At 43.9% G+C, this 22,601-nt stretch overlaps 2 protein-coding genes across 4 annotated transcripts in view; one reads left to right on the top strand and one right to left on the bottom strand.

Moving 5' to 3' along the window:
- Positions 1-1,769: 1,769 nt before the first annotated feature.
- LOC138150823 (transcription factor CP2-like protein 1) lies at positions 1,770-13,205 on the top strand. 2 transcript variants are annotated; one of them, XM_069074286.1, is made up of 15 exons: positions 1,770-2,149; positions 3,054-3,208; positions 3,982-4,055; positions 4,644-4,749; positions 4,951-5,057; positions 6,230-6,382; positions 6,609-6,719; positions 7,612-7,709; positions 8,098-8,152; positions 8,669-8,762; positions 10,298-10,388; positions 10,907-10,989; positions 11,542-11,687; positions 11,956-12,007; positions 12,677-13,205. In XM_069074286.1, exons 1-15 carry the CDS (start codon positions 2,067-2,069, stop codon positions 12,712-12,714), a joined length of 1,446 nt encoding a protein of 481 aa, XP_068930387.1. In that variant the 5' UTR covers positions 1,770-2,066; the 3' UTR covers positions 12,715-13,205. The 2 variants fall into 2 exon arrangements, with proteins under 2 accessions (XP_068930387.1, XP_068930386.1); XM_069074285.1 differs by having other exon boundaries at positions 11,542-13,205.
- A 2,198-nt stretch (positions 13,206-15,403) lies between these two features.
- FBXL20 (F-box and leucine rich repeat protein 20) overlaps positions 15,404-22,601 on the bottom strand; it is a 139,902-nt gene continuing 132,704 nt past the window's right edge. For both annotated transcript variants that reach the window (XM_069074283.1, XM_069074284.1), the window contains exon 15: positions 15,404-22,417. In XM_069074283.1, the coding sequence (XP_068930384.1) occupies positions 22,310-22,417 (108 nt within the window). In that variant the 3' untranslated portion in view covers positions 15,404-22,309. The remainder of the gene's footprint in view (positions 22,418-22,601) is intronic.

Here is a 22,601-nt window from a genome sequence, read left to right as displayed (position 1 = left end):
TCCACCCCTCAGGGAGAGTGTAGCTAGCCTGCTCATCGGGTCTGTTTCCACAACAAGGCAGGCTGTGTGCCCTGTAAACTTGGTCCCTCTCCATTCCCCACCCCTGTGCTGGGGACACTGTGACCCGAGTGGGGGTGGGAGTTCCCTGGCCCCAACTCTCCTTTTAAGAAAGGTAGAAGGGTGCAGCCTCTTCTCCCACCCCCACCAAACCAGGGAACTCGGGACGATTCCCCCCACCAAGGACCTAATGAGGAACCCTAACACTCCTATACTCTCTCAGTGGTGACTAATCTGCCACCTCACTTCAGAGCCAGAGCAGATAATTCCTTGTGTTCCCAGGATCTGTAGGTGAGTTGTATGCATGTGTATGCATGTGAGGGAGGAGACTGTGTGCATGCATACACACATGTATGTATGTGTGTACACGTGTGCAAAGCCATTTAAGTATACTGCATGTGAATGTGTGTGGTAAACAGGTAGTTAGCTTTAAAGCCAGGATCCCCAGGATCTGGGTTCAAGTCTCACTTCTGACATATCCTGGTTGTTCCAAGGCTCTGAATCTCCAATAAACGAACAAGCATTTATTAAGCATGACCAAAGAAAGTGGAGTTTGACAATAGAAGTCCTGGGTTCGAATTCAGCCTTTGCTTCTCCCCTCTCCCCCCCATGCTCACCCCTCCCCACTTTGGACTCGTACTTTCTCTCTCAAATTTTGCCTCCCACTCTAGCTCTGTGGCACTAAGCAAGTCCCAGTACCAGGCTTAACCACAAGCCCTGGAGATACAAAGACAAAAGTTTACTATCTATCCAGCAGAGGCAACATGAATGTATAAGGATGTACAGTATAGATAAAAAATAGATACAAGGTTTAGAATTGCAGGGGGGGGGAGGAGGAAAAAGGCACCTGCTGGGACCAGAAACAGCTTCTGGTTGCATTTGAACCAATTCTCTAAGGCTTCTAAGGCTCCTGATACAGGTGAGGAGGGAATGCAATCCAGGCATGAGAGACAGTGCACACATGGAGTGCCATGTATGAGGAAGGCCAGATTAGCTGGATGGAAGTGTGCATGTAAGAGAATGAGGGGAAACAAACTGGAAAGACAGATTGAGTCAGATTGTGGAGGTTTCCAATGCCAAACAGAGGAGCAGGTAATAGGAAGCCATTAGAGTTTATTGAACAGGTGATGGGACATAGTCAGGATGGCATTTCCAACAAATTAGTTTGGTGGCTGTGTAAAAGATGGGTGTTTCTGCATGTGGTTTCATTTCTCTGTTGATTCCATATGTACAGAACTCTCTGTCTTTGAACATCTCTCTCCATCTTACTGTGTGGCCCTCCATATTTGCAAATGTTCTCCTCTGTTTTCATGTCTCTCTGTAAGATCATAGATTGAGAGCTGGAAGAAGTTTTAGAGGCCACTGAGTCATTCTCCCCCTCCCTCATTTTGTAGATGAGAAAACTGAGACCCAGAGAGGGACTTGCCTAGAGTCACAGAGCTAGTAAGTATCTGAGGCAGAATTGGAAAGGGAAAGTGATGTGGGTGGTAAGGGGTGTGCAAAGGTGGTGGGGGGGAGAGGCTGGATTTGAACTCGGGATCTTCGATATCAAATCCAGCTTTCTATACTGTATTACAATGAATAGGGGAGAGGAGGTATAGGAAGAATCCCCATAAACTTGTTTTCACCATCTTAAGATCCAGCCTACCCTACTGTCACACCTCCCATGGGTTAATAATTATTGGGAATCCCGTTAGTGGCTCCCAGTCCCAGCCCCTTCCCAGCCTCAGCTGCCTTTGGTCTGTCTCAGCTTTGGGAGAGGTCCTGCTCCCCAGCCAAACACAGTACTTAGGCTCAGCTCCGCCCCATCCCTGGGTTATTTTCCCAGGATCTATAAAGCAAGAGACCCCAGGTAGGGCCCCTCCCCATGGAAAGAACCTCTACTGCAACTCCAGGACATTCTGGCATTCTGCTGCTGCTGCTGCTGTTCTGGGTTGCTGCACCATCTCTTCGACTCCCTTCACCATCACCATTGCCTTCCACCACTCAGTGTCTTACCCTTGCCCACAATGTTACTCTGGCACAACCAACCAGAACATCTGTGGCCCAGCCCAGGGGAGCTGTACCCCTGCCCCTCTAGTAATCTGCTCAGGTAGGTGCTTCCACTCCTGGGAATACCCCCAAGGTCTCTTCTCCCCCATCCTCTAGCTCCCCCTGAGGGCAGAGTCAATTATCTAGGCACCCACCTCAATCCCTCACAGTCAGTGTCTTCCAGTGTCTGTCTATTTCTCTCTGCCTCACTTGGGTGCTCCGTTGATCATGGTTTCCCCAATCTGCAGAACAGGACAGGGGAGGTGCTCCTCAAACGGGAATTTTCTTTGAGGGGAGGGGAAAATGTCATCTAGGACTGACTGAGGAAAAGCTGGGCAGAAATGCCCCTCTTGGGTCTCGTCTCGAGCTCCTTTGGAGGCAGAGTCTCTTGGGTCCATCTAGGTTTAGTCATAGTTTTGTGGATCTCCAAGCATTTCCTAAAGGTCTCATTCCCTTGTACATCCTCTAGGTTAAAGCAAGACCTGATCTTATCCAGAGAAAGATTGTAAAGTACAGGAGGGTTTAGGGACAGGGATGGGAGGTACTCTTTCTAGCACTGAATCATGTCAGCACTTCTGACTAGATTTCTGGAAGAAGGATTTGCCTTTTTGTGTGTGTGTGTGTGCTTTTTTTTTTTTTTTGAGGGCAATTGGGGTTAAATGACTTGCCCAAGGTCACAGGCTAGTTTTTGTGTTAAGTGTTTGAGGTCAGATTTGAACTCAGGTCCTCCTGACTCCAGGGCCAGTGCTCTATTCACTGTGTCACCTAGCTACCCCTGGAAGAAGGATTTTCTAAGGAGAGTTGGAGTCTTTTGGAAGATGGGTAGGTCATACCCAAGGATATGGGAGAACTAGGAACCATCCTCTGTTAACCTGAGCTTAAAGTGGCTCAGGATTGGGGAGAACTCTAATTGAGAGTTGGAGGAAGAGAGCTTGGCAACTGAAAGGGTGTCCATCTCACCCCAGCAGGGAGTCCCTGGCACTGCCATACCTGAAGCAGGAGGACCCTGCCAGCATTTCTACCTCAGACATGCACTGTCCAGTCTTCCAATATGTCCTCTGTGCTGTCACCTCTCCTGCTGTCAAACAACATGAGGAAACACTCACCTACCTGAACCAGGGTATGTCCCAGTGTTGGAAACTGACTACTCAGAGAGGCATTTAATAGATAGCAGAGTAATCGAATAGATATGTTGGATTTGGAACCTGGAAGGCCTTGGTTTGGATCCCACCTCTGACATTTACTATATCTTGGGTGTCACTGGAGTCTTAGTTTTCCTCTGTAAAATGGGGATGACAACATTTCCCTTGTTGTTGTAAGGGTTAAGCACATGATGTGTGTAAAGTGCCCTGAAAACCATAAAGGGCTGTGTAAATATCAGCTGTTTGGTCTCTGTATCCCTAACACCTGGCTAGCATGGAACCTGGCACCCTGACACATCCTAGGTACTTAAGAAATGTTTCTGAATTATCATTAAGAGGCAAGGTGATAGGGGATAGAGAGCCAGCTTTGGAGTTAGAAAATCTGGGTTCAGGTCCTACTTCTGATGAATATTGGATGTGACCCTGGGCCGGTCATTCAATTTCTCAGTGATCCAGACATCGTTCTAGGAGCAAGCTGTAGAGGTGCCAATTTGTGTTACTAATCCTCACTGGAAACTCCCAACATGGACCTTTAAAAAAGATATTAGTGAGATTGGAGCCTGTACACTACAATGGAGTTGATGAGCACAGATGATGGACCTGAGCCCCAGAGAGGTCACAGACTATAGTCAGCATCTGGGAATAGGTAGGAGGTTTGGGGGCAAGGGGACCCCCAGAAGTGGAGGGGATTATCTCCAGGTGCCTCCCCCACTTTAAACATGACTCTGATTCCCATCCTGGTCTCTTCCAGGGCAATCCTATGAGGTCCGGATGTTCTGTAACCCCAAACTAGGGGATGCTTCCCAGTGGCCTCGACTGCTGAAGGTGAATCTCTTCTCACCTCTGAGTCTTCATTTAGATCAAGTGCCAGCTAAAAACTATTCTCCCTCAGGTGGTAGACAGGAGGTTGCCTTACCTGGTGTTCCCCTCCCCCTCAAACCCCCCATCTTGGGCATTGGACACCATACTCGAGAGGCAGCATGGATCAAATAGTGGAGAGAATATTGGACGGGTGGTCAGGAAGACTAGGATTCAAACCACTAACTAGCAGTGTAAACATGGAGTCACTTGGTCACTCAACCTCTCCAAGGCTCAGTTTCCTTACCTTTAAAATGGAAGAGATACTCTGTAGTGCTGATCTTACTGAGAGGAACAAATGAGATCATGTATTTTAAAATGTTCTGCAAACAAAAGCATTTGGTAAGCCTCAGACTCCCAGGCAAATGATTATTAAGTAGTCTTTCTATCACTGTAGGATCACTCAATCGTCTTCTTATGGGGGGGGAGAGGAGGGAGCAGGGAGAAGAGGGAAAGGAAAGGCAGTTTGAATAGGATGGAGAGCATGGAGGTGACGTGGAGGTTGAACTCTGGAATTTCCCGTATTTCTCTGAGCTGGGTGTCTGGTGTCCACAGAGTATGGTACGTGTGGTCTTCCATGACCGACGCCTGCAATATATGGAACGACAGCAGCTGGAGGGCTGGCGGTGGAGCCGTCCAGGGGACAGGATACTGGATATTGGTGAGGGGAGTGGAGGGGGAGGGTAGGAAGGTAGAAAGAGCCCTCCTCATGGGACTTCCCTGGAGCCAGGAGTGCCTGGGGAGGGGACTTGGGGAAGCTTCGCTGGGGGGAGGCTTTCAGGATGCTTTTACTTCCTGCTGCTCCCCTTTTGTCTATGATTTTAACTTTGGTGCCTGTCTACTTCTTCCCCTGTGTCTACAGATGTGCCCCTATCAGTGGGGGTGGTAGAGCCCCAAGTACTGCCCTCACTCCTCAACACAGTGGAGTTTCTCTGGGATCCTGCAAAGAGGACATCTCTCTTCTTGCAGGTCAGGGGTTAGGGTATTTCAGATATCATTCCTGCCATCCAGTGGACTGGGTGATGAGATGAGGTATGGTAAGACACAGACACATTAAAAATAACTAATGCCAGGGAGTTATGTGAAACCTTGCAGATGACTGGTGCTGGAGAAGCTCAGAGGCACTTGGGTGTTCGGAGGAGATGGTCCATGAGCTAGGGTGGCGTTCTGGGAAAGGAGGCAGGGTACTCTGAGCAAATGATCATGCTACTGGTTTAGATAAGGACAACAAAGGGATAAAAAGCAAGATGATGTGGTGTAAAATACCATACTGGGTTCTAGTGACACTAACTGGCAGTTTGGCTGTGGAAATCTTAGATGTTCCATTTAGAGGGTCTGGGTTCAAATCCCATCTCTGACACTTATACCAGTGCAAACTTGGGCAAGTAACTTGACTTCCCCTATGTCTTGGTCTCTTTATCTGTAAAATTATTAGGCTGGATGATTAGTGGGGGCTCTTCAAGATCTAGATGTGAAAGATCCCAAGTCATCATTCCTTAATCTGTAGTTCCCCCCATCTTGAAAAAATAATGTTTATATAATAACCTGCTATATGCTAAACACAAACACTTTACAAATATTATTTCATTTGATCCTCACAACAAGGCTGTTATCCCCATTTTACAGATGAGAAAACTAAGGCATTTAGAAGTTAAGTGGCTTACTTAGGGTCACAAATCCAGTAAATGTCTGTCACTGGGTTTGAATCTGGGTCTCCCTGACTCTAGGTTCAGCGTTCCATGCGCTGCACCACTTAGCTGTCATAACAAAAGCAGTAACGTTCCTTCTTGGGGTAGATATAAGAACAGGCAGAGCACCCCAAGTGGGAGCAGAGGATGGACTGCGGGGCTCTTAACCATTTGTGTGTGTGATGACAGGAGGATGGCTCACTCTGGTGATCTGGTGAACACTATGGACTCCTCAGAACCATTTGTTTAAATTCATAAAATAAAACAGATGACGAAGGAAATAAATTATTTAGAAATAGTTATAAAAAATGGCTTTTGTGTATGCATTTGCAGACTCCAGATGAAGAACTCAGAATAGATAGATCTGCTTTTTGGTTCTATCTGGAAGTAAGAATTCTGACCCTGGCCAAGCCCCTAGTTTTGTCCACTTATCCCCTTCCCTTTCTATCACAGGTTAATTGCATCAGTACAGAGTTCACCCCTCGAAAAAATGGTGGGGAGAAGGGTGTGCCCTTCCGCATCCAGATTGACACCTTCAAACCAGCTGAGAAGGGGATACCTGTAGAGCATCTGCATTCAGCCAGCTGCCTCATAAAAGTCTTCAAGGTACCCATTTGGGCCTGAAACTGACCTCTCCTTAGACCCTAGCACTGTCTCCAGCCCATCTGGCCTGCATCAGCTGCTCAAGTTGTCCTGACTGACCTCCTGGGGATGTGGGCTTCTTGACTTTCCTAGCATGCCTTGCCTTGCCCCCCTTCCCATTTCCTGAAACTAGAAGGGGGTTGGTGGAGGTTGATAGGAACCTGAGGTTTCCAAATGGACTCCTCTACAGCCTAAAGGGGCTGACCGGAAGCAGAAAACTGATAGAGAGAAGATTGAGAAGCAGTCACCACAGGAGAGAGAGAAGTACCAGCCAGCCTATGAGACCACTGTCCTCACAGAGGTAGGTGTGTGTGTGTAAGCACTCCTACTGGGGCTGAGAGTTGAAGTTCTTGCTATAAACCCATCTATTGCCTCACTTGTCTTAGTGGAAGAGCACCATAAGCAGTTGGGCAAAATAAGGTCTACACTGAAACATTTTAAAACTAAGCACAGCAGAAAAAGGCAGAAAATTTGGAGAAAAGCATGGACAAGCAAGATACTCTTGCAAGTAATATGTATAATGTATTGCTTTAAAAAGAAAAGCAAGTGGTGTGAAGTAGCTATTCATGATCTCATGTGGAATCTTCTTTTGGTGTTCTTCTGTATATGTAGAAATGGCTCTTCTTTGATGGTATTTAAATTCAGAATTTAAAAGAAAACTCAAGGCCTAGAGAGGGGTCAATTACTTTCCCCAGGTTATATAGCATGTCAGAGAGAACCCTTATCTAACTTTGAGCACAGAGTCCTGGGTCTACACAGGCTGATTATTATTATTGCTTTTTGGAGGGGGGAAGGCAGGGCAGTTGGGGTTAAGTGACTTGCCCAAGGTCACACAGCTAGTGTCAAGTGTCTGAGGTCAAATTTGAACTCAGGTCTTCCTGACTCCAGGGCTGGTGCTCTATTCACTGTGCTACCTAGAAGCCCTGATTAAAAATTTTTAGGACAGAAGCTGGGGGGAGGGGGGAGGGTAAGGAGAGAGATCCTGGTTCTCCAAGCATCCATTCCCCTCCAAGATCTATGTTCTCTCTTATCCACAAGCCCTTCCTTCCAGGCAAAGAAAGGAACTGGGCTCAAGGGGGCCACCTGGGTCCCTGAAGGAAGCAGAGCTGGGCATGAGAGCCAAAACCCCAATCTTGGGTGGGGGGGGGTAGGGTGTCACATGTCCTCTAAACTTTCCTACCTCTTTTCCCCAGTGTCCACCATGGCCCGAAACCTCTACTGGTCTTCATGCCTCCTCCAGCCCTCCTGGCCTGACTTCTCCCCATTCTCTCAAGTTCCTGACCCCTGAGAGGTGAGCAGAAACTAGGGAGGGAGGGAGAAGAGGACTGGTCTCATTTGTTTCTTCATCATTCCCTTCTTTTGCCACTTCAGAGGTATAAGGTCAAGGGTGATTAAAGTGGGGAGGTAAATGCCACTGATTTGTTCTTTCACAAAATACTGAGCACAGTTCAATGGGGGCACGGAAGGTAGGGCACAAAGAGGAATGGGATGCAGCCCCTATTCCCCAGGTGTTTTCAGTCTAGCGGGGAGAGAGGACAGGGACACAAATCACCTATTCCTATCCCAAATAGAAACTGAAAGGTGATGGAGGTACAAAGGTTAAGTGCTGCAGGACCTCAGAGGGCAGAAGCATCACCCCGGAGGCCAGCCTTCCAAGTCCTGTCTGATTTTTCTCATAGGATCTGTTCCTCCCCATCCTTCTCCCTGGACAGCTCAGTGGACAGCCCTGGTGAGGTAAATCTCCCCCCAGGCTTTCCTGCCTCATCCTTTCTCAGCAGTGTCGCCCTGCCACCTGGTGGCCATGCTTGGCATTGATCTGAAATTGGTTGGGCAGTGCGGGTAGGGATGATGAATTATAATACTTCACACACATTTCTCTAGTACTTTAAAATGTGTTTTCCTCTAAAAAACCCTGAGGGGGGGCAGTGGAAGCTTAGAGTCCCCATTCAGATGCAGAGAGACGGCTTCAGAGAGAGTGAGAGACAGCCACATATGTGCCTCTTGCTCATAACCTTTCCCACCACCACAACCCTTGCCTATAGAATAAAATCTGAAGCCCTCAGCCTGGCATTCAGGTCCTCTCCCAACCTATCCTTCCAGCTTTACTTGTCATTTGAACATTCCTTGCACCTTCACACTTCAATCAGGTGCCTGGTTCAAGATCTACCCATGGGGTATCTCTGATCAATGCATTCTTTACTGTTCACTAAAATAAATGCTTTGCCTCCCACCTACCCCCTCCTTTCACAGACTCTCAGCCCTGGGGCCTCTATCTCAGAGACACAGCAGTGGTTACACCGTCATCGATTCTCTGGCTACTGCAGGATGCTGGCCAACTTCACCGGTGAGCCTATCCCCTTGCCACCATTACTTAGGGGGTGGGAGGGGCAGGACTCTTTGTAAGAGCAGTGAATGGAAATTCTTTTTGTCCCCTGCTTGCTAAATGAATAACCAATATGTACAGTTTTTATAGCTTTAAGATATGTGAAACACTTTACATAAGTCAATCGATCCTCAGAACTACCCTCTATATAGGTGCTTTGATAATTTCCATTTTATAGATAAGGAAACTGTAGCTTAGAAGCTAAATGACTTTGCCCTGGGTCACATAGCTCCTTATATTTCCGATTCAGGATTTAAACTCAGGTCAGCCCTGATTCTACCCTGCAAATCAGAGCTAGGGCAGCTACGTGATGTAATGGGCTGAGGGCTGGGCCTGGAGTCAGGAAGATTCAGTCTTCCTGGGTTCAAATCTGCACTCAGGCACATACTAGCGGTGTGACCCTGGGTAAGTCACTTAACCCTGTGTGCAATAATTTCTTCATCTGTAAAATGAGCTGGAGAGAAATGGTATCACTCTAGGATCTTTGCCAAGAAAACCTCAAATGACTGCCTGGAGAAGTGGGGTGAGCAAGACTTGCACTGCCGACCTCCCACAGCATTGTAATAACAACGGCTAGCTAGCATTTATGTAGTGCTTTAAGGTTTAGAAAGCACTTTTCAAAGATTATTCTCATTTTATCCTCACAACAATCCTAAGAAGTAGGAGCTATTTTACCCCCAGTTCACATTTGAGGAAAATGAGGCAGACAAATTAAGGGACTTGCCCAGAGTCACCCAACTAGTGTGTCTGAGGCTAAATTTAAATTCAAGTCCAATGCTTTCTCTACTTCAGCCTATACTAAGAACTGAAGAGAATGCTCCTGATAGCAAAATATTCACCAGTTTCTTAGTATTTTAATTCAACAATCAATTTTATGGAAAAACTGCATCATACTATCCTGGAGGTCACGTGGCTGCGAATATGAGTGTGGTGTCTATTTTTATAATTGAGTTAACCTCAGAGTCTGGCAGGCTCATTAGAGTGTGAACTCCTTGAGGATAGACTTTTGCCTCTGTGTGTATCCCCAACTGCTTTAGCACTTTGCCTGGCATATGTTTGCCAATCAGTAAATATTGCATTTACTGAGTTAAAATTGTGTCTCTAACATACTTGTGTGACTCTGCATACATCACCTACAGGCTCAGTATACCAGGTAACTTTCTAAGCCTGAGAGCAGATAATGACCTGTATGAGTGGGTGCAAGGTGCATTTACATTCTAATAGGACTTTCTGGAAAATCCTCCTAGACCCAATTTCACAAATACTTATTAAGCCCCTTCTAAGTACTAAGCACAATGGATACAAAGGCAAAAAAGTGCCTGCCCTCAAGGCACTTACATTCAACTCTTTTAAGAAATCAGTCTTTAACATTGAGATTTTAGACCCAATGCGCAGGCATCTGACATCTAGAGGCTTCTTTGCTAGCTTGTTCCCCCTTGGGAGATGCCCAGGCCTCCCTAAAGCTTCCTCACCAAGTCCCTGACATGTCTTTATAGGTACAGATCTGCTAAAACTGTCCCGCCAGGACCTCATCCAGATTTGTGGAGCTGCTGACGGGATTCGTCTCTCCAATACCCTGAAAGCCAGGTACCAAACCTTGCACTGCCCAGAGTTCATCGATGCTTGTCAGGTCTCTTCCTCTCTCCTCCCTTCAGATCTCAGCTTGGCCCACCTTCTGCAGGGAGCCGTTTCCTCTGTGTGAGGGCTTCCCCTCTGTTATTCTCTAGTTTACGCTGTATACATCTAGTTTGTACACAGTTGTTTCCACATTGCCTTCATTAGATTGTGAGTTCTTTTAAAGTAAGGGCTCTCTCAACTTTTTTTTTTTTTTTTCAAATCACTAGTGCTTAGCACAATGGTTGGTATGTTGATGGGTTGGAAGATGAGGCATCAGCTAGGAATTATCCAGACTTGTGGTGGAGATGGGAAGCTGAACTCCCTTATCTCTGCTAGCAGCCAGCTAGGTCAATTACTCCTGGTCCCAGCTTGGCACCTACAGAGGCTATTCAGGGGCTACGGGTATAGTTTCCTAGGGTGTGTGTTGGAAAAGGGTGGGAGATGACTGTAGGGAGGGGAGATGTTAACAGGTCACTTCTCTGGTCCAGGCCCATCCGTCCCAGGCTTACCTTGTATGTGTCTCCAGAAGCCCTGGAACCAGGAAGTGAGACCCCACAGAGCAGAGACTCAGGTAGGGATGCCATTTCCAATGCTTCTTTCTCCCACCTGTTGGAACCATAGACATGGAATCCCTTCCTGTTGCCTGTGGGATGGGCATGGGGCTGTGGAGTTTGTGTGATACCCAGTTTATCCTCACTGTTGCCCAGTGTTGGTCTGCTACCAACTTTGCCAGGAACCCGAGAGGACTTCTCTCTTAAAAAAAGTTTCCTTCCTTCTCTTGCTCCTAAGCCCATAATGAATGCTCAAACAATCTTTCCTGATTCAGAAACTTGTGTTTCTAATATCCTGTTATATAACTTACTCTTTAAATCATTTCATCTGGGACTATACTATACTCCTCTAAGAATGTTAGCTCCCTGAGTGGAGGGACTGGGTCTTCCAAATTAACTTTTTTTTTTCTGATTGCTTTGCATCAGGCTGAATGGAATCCTGGGTAGGGATTAGTGATTATGCAAGCCCCCTCAAACTGTTTGTTTTCTTCTCCATCCAGTCTCATTACTCCCAAGATCCCCAGGTTCTGCCTTTCCTTGGGTCATTTACTCCCTCAACCCTCTGTCTCTAGGATCTTACCAGCAGGTATATCTGGATGAGCTCAGCACTGCTGAACTGACTGGAAAACTGGCTGAACTCCTGTCTCTCCCAGCCAATCAAATTCATCGGCTCTTTCGACAAGGCCCTACTGGTATTCATGTACTCATCAGTGACCTGGTAAGAGTGGCACTGCATTTTTTCCTCTGTTGCCATACCCTTCCTTGGACCCAGTGTGTGTGTACTTGCCTCTTTGGGGTCTTAAGACACCTTCATACATTCTGCAGCCACATATCCTGGTGTCTCTCATTTCCAGAGTTTAACCATTTTCCCTCTGATCCAATCTCCCTTATACTGAAGTTTGTATAGATTTGTTCTGAGTTGGGGGTGGAAGTCTGTAAACCAAACTGTCCTTTCCTTACTGGACACCCTCTTGACTGCTCTGCAGGTAGTCCAAAATCTGGTGGATGAATCCTATTTTGTGGCTGTGGCAAAGAAAGGTAGGAGCACTGAGGGAGAATGAGGGTGAAAGGCTGTGTTCTGGTCCCATCTTAATCAAACATTTAAACACCTGCTATATGCCAGATGTAGGGGCTGGGGGAAGCAACAGAAGCTTACGACAGTGTGGTATAGTGGACAGACCAGATTCGAATCCAGGAAGACCTGGGCAAATCACCTAAACTCTCAGCATTCCAGGCAACTTTCTAAGTCCATAAATCACACTCTCATTTCCCATTTACAGTGGTGGAGGGGATTCCTCACTGGGAGTTCCCTACATATCTGCTAGTATACTTCCATTCTCTAGTCTATGGTCTAGACAAGGAAAGGAGTACTAACAACATAAAACAATTATAAGAAAAGTGCCAAAAGAGTGAGAGTATGCTCTAGAATGAGGGTTCTTTACCTGAGGTCTATGTGTTATGTGCTAAGGGTTCCAAATGGGGAGATGCCACTGTGTACATGAGTGCTGATGGAGGGTTTCCTGGAGGTGGGCTTTGCTTGATGCATTCAGGAAGATGGAGGGTCGGGAAGGAAGGTAATGAAAGTGGTGTCTTGGATTCCTTCCTATAATTTCATGGCCTGGACCAACACTTGGTCTGTGGGGTTAAGGGTGGACTGGTTTTGGGAGCAAGAGTACATTTGAAAACTGCCCCTTTTACTATTTCCAGTGCAAAATCCAGATGGCTACCACTTGTTTCTGAGTTAGGCTCCTAATAGGATATCCAGTCAAGACTATGAAACAAAGCATCGGGGATGCAACCATGTAAGCTGAATCACTGTTATGCACTAATTGTGTCCAGAAATCAGTTAAAAAACCACAGTCAATTACGTGATACTGGTGCATGTGTCAAGCACCAGTCACTGACTTCTGCTCTTCCTTTCCTGGAGAACAGGAAGAACAGGGTGAGCTCCTGCTCCCAGTCTTTTTCATTCTTGCTTAGCAAGGGAGGGTCCTAGGCTCAAAGGCTTGGCATTACCCAGGCTGCACCAGGAACAGGTCATCTGGAGGAATTGGCACTGTGGACTAGTCAAGAAGTGTTGGTGGCCTCCTGATGAAATCCGTCTCAAGTCCTCATGTGAAACAGATTGTTCACATCAACATCGCTGTGTGAGCTCAACTGTTGGCCTACCCACATTTGTTCTGTGCCCTACCCTTTTTTCTTCTAAGTCCATTAAAAAAAAATACCTTATTTTTTATCCTGGCTGCATGGTAGTGACTTTTTAAAATTTTCAAGGTGCCAAGGTGGATCCCAAGGTTTGGTTACTCTTATCATCTTAATCTATCACATCTATGCCAAGAGGCCAGGAGGATTCATTCTGGCCAGGGCTAGGACAACCCTGTTTGACATCATTCTGGACCCAAATCCAGGCAGAGCCAAATCCTCTGCAAGGCCCATTCTCAACCCTTGGGCCCAAGCAGAAAGTCTCAACAATCCAGTAGACTTGTTTTCTATATGTAACTTAACATTAGCTTTGACCCCTCACTGGCGGGCATTCAAATTCAAATGATTGGGTTTTAAAACTTTGATTCTTAAAAGAATTTTAGTTACAATCTATAGTGTTTGCTTCAGTCTAGAGCAATACTCAGGAAAGGTATGAAGTAGGGGAAGAAACTGGCTGTGGTTCTGGATCCTAATGGCCTTGCCATTAACCAGCTGCTTGGGTAGAATGAGGCAACTAGACAGACAGGATGGCCTATCTCTAAGGTTATCTCTAGATAATTTTTAATCCAATTTCAGTAAGAAATGTTGAGTTGGGCACAAGCCATTAGTTACCATAGCAGAGGATGCCACCAATAGTTTTAAGACCCAAGGTAAAGGGAAGAAACTGGAAATAGCATCAGGAAGCCCCTATCTTAGCTGAGACTGGCTGCCTATTTTTGGTTGGGAGCCAGTCAAGAAGGTAGTATGGTCATTGATTGGAGGAAGGGTGGGGAAACTAGCTGGTTTTTGTTGTCACAGATTAGAGGCCTGAGGTCATCTAGCCCAGAGGTGTCAAACTTACAGTTCCCCAGTGCTGCCCAAACTAGATCAAAAGGTATTTGGGAAGTGCTTAATAAAATAAATAAATAAAACTAGCCGTGTAACCTTGGGCAAGTTACTTAACCCCAACTGCCCTTCAAAAGGCACAAAACAAAACAAACAAACAAAAAAAACAAAATAAATAAAAATACAACATAGGTAAGGTTAGTTTGTGGTTTTCCAAGTCACTATGTGGCTCACAACAATCCATTTCTACTTGAGCTTGACACCCACTGCTCTAATCCAAACCTAATTCACAGATGAGGAAAAAGGACCAGAAAGTTAATTGCCCAAAGGTCATGAGTGTCAGAAATGGGACCTTAACTGGTCTTCTGATTCAAAAGTCAAGACTTCTTTCCCCACTCTAAGGAAAAACAGTGCAACAGATGACGAAAAATAAAATGGGGAGGGAAGGCTAGGATGGAACTTGCAGGCCAAAGATTCCCTTCCCCTTCTTCTGTAACAGCCAGACAGGGATAAATATGATTCCCACCCAAAGGCATTTCTGAGGGTAGTGGATTCTACGAAGGTAGTGTGAAGGGAGAAAGGCTTTGTTTCTGTTGCTAGCTGGCCCCACTTTGCTCCTATGGTCTGTTCATAAACTTCACCACTCATAAACCCCACTGGAAGGGGGAGGTCCTCTTTTATTGTCTGGCATATTTATTTCAAGAGTTGTTGGATTTTCCATCCCCAGAAATACATGAAATAAGTCTCAAATTAAAATGGATCAAGGCCAGAATGTACCTGAGCCAGAATGGAGGAGGCCTATCACTCAGCCTCCTCTAGATTCCCACTTCTAAGCCCCAGGAAGTCACGAACCACTACTCAGTCAGGTCATTTCCGCAGCAAAATGAAAAGTCTTCACAGCTTATTTCCTTTAATTACATCATAAAACAATATTAGAACGTACATGAAACAATAATAGTTACATAACAATTTACTTTATATATATATATATATATATATATATATATATATATATATATATATAAATAAAAACCTTTTTTTTCCTTTTTTTAAGTCCAAAGATTTCATCAGATGAAAGCAAAAGAAATACTCTATTGCAAACCCTGGATTTTCCTCATTTTTTTTAAATAACCCTCCCCCCAACCCTCAAACTCAAAATAATTGGGAAGAAAGAAACAGCCATGTGCACAGCTAAAGGAATCTTGTGTTAAGTAAAAGTCATCATTTTAGGAACCATGGCAGCCTCAACAACTGGTTAAGAAAGCTTTGTGAATGTACTTGGAGGAGAAATACAATTAATTAGGCAGCAACTCTCAGCATATGAAAAAAACACTCTGGGTAAAGGAATCTGTGGAATTTCAGGTGGTAGGAATGTCTGGAATCTGAATACCACTGGGACCTGCTTGGTTTCCTTCCAATGGGGGAATGAGGAGTATTATCTGTGCGGGTGGTAGTGGTGGAAGAAGGTACTGAAACACATCTTGGTTTGGTGAAGACAAACCTCCAACAGCACCATTTGTCCACCTTTTGCCCCTGAGGCTCTACCCCAGCAGAATTTCATAGGCCTCTGGGGCATGCACAAGAAAGGCCTCTCAGTCTATGGCTCTTGGGGGACACTATAAAATGGGCAAAAGTGAACAGAGCAGTTGGCTAGTGCAGAGTTGCCAGGCTGTTTGGGAACAACCTCCAGGAAGAGAGAAAATAAAGCCACAGCTATCTTTGGGAAGTTAAATGTGGTACGGTAATAGACAGACACCACTGACATCCTCCTCTCTCACTTGCTGTCCCTTCCAAAAGGAAGAGGTGGGAGCTGGCTTGGACATATTCTCCTCAGGGCAGGAGACTTCAAGGAGCTGCTTCAGGTAGATCTTGTAAACATGCCAGTTGGCTCATAAAGGACTCAAAGGTTAAGTGTTTCATTGAAAAAAAGGAGACTTCAGGCTTACCTCTTCTCACCAAACCTCTGGTCATTCAGACAATAGCCGGTGATGCATAAAATAACATATTTAAATGAGGAGTTGGGCTTGGGTGTGAGGGGAGAAGCTTGGGAGAGAGGCAGAACATTCTAATTCACAAACCCAGGAAAATAGCAGCAAAAGCGGTGCTCATTACAGTGTTATATAGCACTAGGGAAGAAAACAATCCAAATCTTTATTTTAAAAAGTGTAATTGGCCAAATCGTGCCAGTCAGTTCTTGAAAGCAGGGCTTGTTAAGACTTTTATTTTCTCATCCTCCAGTGCCTTAAAAAGTAAGAGTAACAAGCATATCAGGGGCCAAGAAATCAGGGCTGAGATAAGAAACACATACATGTGTAGACACACACCTACATGTACATGAGCAGCAGTTGTGTGGATTTGAGAGAAGTGTTGGTAGGCAAAAGAAGCTGCTGTGGGAGAAATGTTTGGGGCAGTTATCTTCTGGGACAACCATATCTCTTAAAGATTTCCTATGGCCCTTAGAAGAAAGCATGGACACGCCTTAGAAAATCTTTCAGATGGTGGCTTCTTCTGGATCACTTTGAGGATTGGCCAACCTATCCCAAAGAAGGAAAGACCCAACTGCCTGCCACCTCACCAACACTTGCCCTAGCCCTGACTAAGCAGTCCGGTATCACTGGCAACTGTTCCACTGTACTGATTCTGACACAGCTGGGACTTAATAAGAACTTGCTCATGGGTTGGTTCTGTTTTTAGATACCATATTTTGAAGGGAAATGTCACTTGATTAGCAGTGCCTCTCAACCTCCAACATACATTTCATACAGACTGAAGAATCAAACCAAAACAAAAGTTAAGGGGCTGGGGGGCAGGGAGGGAATGAAATTACTACTGTTCATTAACAACCATAGTATGAAAAGGACAAAACAGGGGGCAGAGGGGAAGGGAATAATCATGAAGTAGGAAAATTATCTACAATTTGATGATACTGGGTGTTTCCAGGCCAGGAACTGACCCAAAGGGTAGATTCTCCTTCTCTAAGGCAAAACATCTAACAGTCACTTGCTTCTTTCCTTAACTTAATGTTTCCCTGACCAAAACAAAACAAAAATAACCAAAAAACACAAATCCAAGGCAAAAGACCCTAGAAGATATTCATATCAAAGGTGACCAGATACCAAATTTTTACAGAATTTGAAGACTTGCATGTGTTTATCAATCCTGGTAGCCTCTCCACTGATGTAGCCAAGAAGACACTATGACTTATTTTTTGAAATGTGACTATAAAACATGTACATACACAAAGGAGCCAGAAATGAAAATAGCACAACTCTTTAATACCACATCTATAAGCAATTATAATGAAACCTGTTCTGCTGAAGTTTAAGTGGGACTCCACTGGTACACAACTATATTAACCCAAATATAGCTTTGGGACTAGTTCCTGAAATTTCCCAGCAGTAAAATAAGTCCCAAAGCTGAGCTGACAGTTACAAAGAGTAGAAATGAGGAAATAATACTGAGAAATAAGAGGGTCTAAAGAATCCTATGCTAAGAACTCATTTCATAAGGATCTTTCTAGTTATATGGAAGGAAATCTATCAGAAATGAGAGGGCTGGGTCATGGCAGCTGGTTCTCAATTTATACTCTCCCTTTTATCCCTCCCTTGTAGAATCTTGGCTTTTAGGACACATACACATAATTAATTATTAAAGTATATTGGTCAGCACTGCTGTCTTTCTGTATTATCTGCGTAATACAACCTGGCCTTACCAGACTTGTCAAGCTCACGATCAATTTGGTGACTGCAGTGAGTGAAAAGGGGACCCTTCACATCTATCCTCTGTCTATTCCTTTGGGGCTGTTGGACCTCACTGGGCAGTTCTACTTCAAGATCTACAACACAAACATTTTGCATTTGCCCAAAGGTGCTGCCTTAATAAACAGGTCTGAGGGAAATAAAGCACAACAGTTAGGTAGCAGATGGAGGAGACACTGAAAAGTGTTTCAGAAGCACCTAGCACCCTACAGAACAGGTCTTTTAGCAGGATGGCACAATGGGAATAGATATCCTCATCCATCTCATTCTGCCCTTCAATAATTGAAGCAGCAATAACATAGTTAACATAGATTTTTTTCCCAATCTGTACCCATGGTGAGGTAATTAATGGTGGTGATAAGAGTAGTCTGGGGCAGCAATAGCAATTTAAAGACAGTGGCCAGGGCTCAATCATAATGCATTAAAAACTTCCCTCCTTATCCACCCATCCCCACCAAAAAAAAAAACTCTCCACGATTTTATTAAGAAATGTCCTGAACATGTTGTTGATATGTATAGGAAAACTGGATAAGGAAGGACACACAGATTCTTCCCATTCCAGCTCACAATGACTGAAGAGATGCTTTTCTTCCCTTAATTCAAGTTCCAGGTACTTTTCTTTTTATGTCACCTCTAATCCTCTCCCTCAGTCCTGTCATTGGTGCACTGAACAACTGGCAACAATATCTTACAAGGCAATAAAAAATACGGCAGAATTTCCTGTATTTTAAGTTCTGGTTAATTTGGCATTATTATAATGTTCAGGGAGGAACACGATCTGAATGAGGATTGCATAAAAAATATTTTGCAGGTATCTCTCCAGAATATATCATTAAAGGAATATGTAACAAGTTTCTGATTTGTGTCTCATTAAAAATTAGTCTATAATGGATATGGAAACTACTGGAAATTTACAAAGATCATTTAAAAGTCTCTTTAAAATAACTATAGGTCCCCAAAATATTATGTTAGAGATGAAATTAGAAGAGAAAAAATGTACACAGAGAAGTATGAGCACAATGTAGTTTCATATTCATCAAAGCCTCAATATTGCAAAAGGAAAAAAAAAAGACTTAAGTCAGAACCCCTTTCTCCTATGATACATCCAGTGGATAGTCTGCTTTCAAGTTCATTTCAGTTCAATAAACAAACTTCAGACCTAGTGACAAAGGGTCTGACCCACCAGAGAATGGCAGAATACAAGGCTGATGAGGGTTTTTTGCTACATGTAAGTGGCATAACCTTAGCACTGTTGGGATAAGGCAGAGGCTTTATTTAGAGGGGAAGAGGGACATGAGTTTTAAAAAGTCTGGAGAGGAAAAAGTGTAGAAATGAAATCAGGAAAAGCAAACGCATTACTGATTGAAGTTGGGAGAGATAGAATGTTCATGAAATTGATAACTCTTTATAATCAAGAATTCACTCCAGTTGGCATAGCACCAATGTCCCCTGGCTTGTGGTCACTTAGTTAGGTAGGGCTGTTCACCTCTTTTATTTACCCTGAAACCACTTCTATAAGGAAAGAAACTCTCAGGTTACTCAGATGTCATATTTTCTATTATAGGTGACACATCTAAGAGGACCAAAAAAAAAATCAAGAAAATGGTCTGCCATATATTTAAGAGGGAGAAGGATTTGATTTAGAAAAGACCTCTTAAGATCACTGCTGTTGAAGGGATTTTAAATATGAATGAATGGGGAGAACAGTAATTTCAACTCCTTTCCATTCAATGTAAGACCACCACATCCTATGTTTTTGGAAGCTACAGCAGTCTCCAAATAAAATCTTTAGGGCTTAGTTTGAATGAAGGCAAGGGGATTCTCTCTAACAACACTGAAGCATTCTAATGAGAATCCTTTCCAAACTTATAGGGATCACAGCTGTTATCAGAAATAAGTAAATCCTAAAGCTAAATCCTAATGCTTAGAGCATTAAATTAAATTGGCCAGTGGAACCCATTTCACAGACTTAATGTATCAGAAGCTTCATTCAAGATCTTTTCCTCATGATTCCTAAAAGGCTGGCATTCTTCTTCCTATAACATGGATTTTCAGATCAGGCCATATCAATCCTAATCTGCATTCAGATCTCCATACTTTAGAAGTCATGTCTCCAATACCATATGAAATAGGAGAAGCTGTGTCCCTGGAAAAGGAATAATTTTGATTTTTGGGAAAGATGTTTCAAATTGACATCTGTTTACTATAGGTCTATAAAAGTTCACTGCTACCACTTACTTCTTCCTCCCCAACTGAACTATCAAAGAGTTTTGTATAGCCAGTTTTCCAGATCTGAACAACATGCATTTTTCTGGGAGGGGGGGTAGGGAAAGGTCCCTGAATATGAGGCTACTATTAGTTTCTAGCATCCCCTTCCCAATTAGACTTTTCAAAATTTAATATGAACAAGTTATCAGTTATGGTATCAAAACTACCAAACCTGCTGGATCAGTCATTTTACAAAATTGTTAAAGTTTTGGTTTTTTTTTTTTCCAGGTATTTCCAAAATTGCAGAAGAGAAAAAGTTCTTTGAGGTTTTGAGCACAATATGTTCAAAACCAAAATTAAACACAATAGTGTCATAGGCTCCTTTCCAGTACTGTGTCACCTCCTGTGTCACCTTTCTAATTAATCAAGAAACAGCCAAACTAATTCCAATATATGCTGGTGGACTTAGGAGAGGAAGCCATCACCTGTAATGTAAAAAATGACCTTTGGAGCTGCTTAGATCAGTCAGAAGGTGACAAAAAGCTACCCTGACCATATAAATAAACTCCTACAAAACAACAACAAAAAGCACCAACTCTGGAGGCCTAGAAATCTGTTACTTGTGCTTCAGAAAATCATCTCATTTTTCCTAATTCACTTAATCACTAGCACTGAAAACCCTTCTCCCTCAGTTCTCAAGTACAGAAAGAAGTACACATGGAGACAAAGACTACCTCCATCTGCACTGGGGCTACTCCCAATATCCTCAAGGGTCCATCCCCACCTGGTTATGCTTATGCTGAATATCTGGAGAGTGAATCAAGAAGACTGGGTAAATGACTTCGTTAGGAAGGCTTTGCTGGTCTTTAGAACCACCAACATTAGACCTGAAATGAATGACCCTAAATGCAATAGCAACACACTATCACTGGGTTCAGAGGTGGGTATAGGAAGAAGGGGAGGGACAGGTAAGAAAAATTGGCAGCAGAGACAGCAATGTGTTTCATCTAAGTATTCTTCCTGAGACAAAACACTTAGCCAACATTAAAGTTAGCAATATTGTTGAGCATAGGTAAATCTCAGTTCAAAACATGACATTCAAAGAGGGGACAGGGGTTTTCCGGCTGAGGTTTGGTATTTCCCCCTATCAATTCTGCTTAAAAAAATACCACCCTCTCATGCCTAATGCAAGACACTCAAGTGATTAGTGGGATTCAACTCAAGGAAATATAGGGAGCAGGATGTTATTGGGCATAGCCACCTGTATATCATATGTCACAAGCTATGTTCTCTTAAGGAGGAACTCAAAAGGCAAAAAATATGAATCGTTTTCCATGAGAAAGAGGCAAGAGCTTATATTTAGCTCATTTTCCCCTCACCTGCTCTTTAGAGCCTTGCATCAGACTGAGCCTCAGGCAGTCTTTTAATGGTAAAAAAGTGGAATTTTAAAACATTTTTACTAATAAATAACTTTTCTTTAAAAAGTATCCAGTAACCTCAACTATATCACCCCAAATGGAAAACTTTAAAAAGGAAGAGAGCAAAAGAGACAAAGGATGAGCTGGCAACAGACAGTACAAAGAGAGTGCTTCAGCAAGCAACACAAAGAGAAAATGAGACAGGGACACAAACACTCTCAAAGACAGCTAGGAGGAACAACACAATGAACAAAAGTAAACAAAAGAAACAAATCTGGGTATCAGAGATTTCAAGCTAAATCACTGTGACCCATCTAGGAAATCTCTGAAAAGAATGCTCTAACTGATGAACCTTCTATGTGAGCATGTTCAGCATGTTGGTATGGAAACAAGGAAGTAGAGAAGCATTGTAATACAGTCTCACGATGAATGGTTGTCATCTTCATTCTCTTATGGGAGGAAGGATTTTTCTTTCTTTCTGGTCCCTGGATGCAACATTTACTGTATTTGTCCATACTCTCCTTCTCTTTGGAGAGCTCTCATTAGTGTTCTGACATCCCCAAAAGAAACCCCAAACAAAAAGAACAAACAAACCCCAGCAGCAGAGACCCTGGGTTTGCTGGAATGCCCCCCACCTTGGATTGTGATTCTCTTCTGAGCATGCCCAGTAGGAATGGTTTCAAGTTACACCAATCTACCTGTCAGAAAAAAGCCAACACAGATTCAAGTCCCACTGTCACAGAGTACGTCAGCTGGAGTGGACGGTGTGGGTAAATATGCATGTGTATGTGTGGCTTGGGGGATCCGGACACTGCCCTCTATTCTGGCCCTTGCTCAGAACACTGGGGTCGATTCCGCTGGAGAGACTCCGTGGTAACTCTAGAAGTGTCATTAAATACTTAGTTCGCCAAGGCTGACCGCCTCCAATGTCATAGAATGATGCAGCATCTGCAGAAACGTTGTCTGCTGCCCCCTACTGACGGAGGAGGAGTGACGGGTGCAAAGTAGGCATGAACTTTTATATTGGGTAAATGGGTCTGAAATAAGACAGAAACATTACTGAGAGGAATGGAAAGATTAGAACAATGGAACTTTTTAGAAAGACAACCAAAAGGCTGAAGAGACATGAAAACAGCACAAAGAAAAGGGAACTATACAGAGTTGGGAACTTTTGGTTCTAGTTTGGCCTCTGAGAATGGACATGGTCTATAAACATGACCA

The sequence above is a fragment of the Petaurus breviceps genome, unplaced genomic scaffold (assembly GCF_028583685.1).
Source record: "Petaurus breviceps papuanus isolate PSGF00001 unplaced genomic scaffold, PetGlider_PUasm1.0 90887, whole genome shotgun sequence".
Lineage (NCBI taxonomy): Eukaryota > Metazoa > Chordata > Mammalia > Diprotodontia > Petauridae > Petaurus > Petaurus breviceps.
The sequence above is the reverse complement of the archived record's forward strand: the minus strand, read 5'-3'. Positions and strand labels throughout refer to the sequence as shown.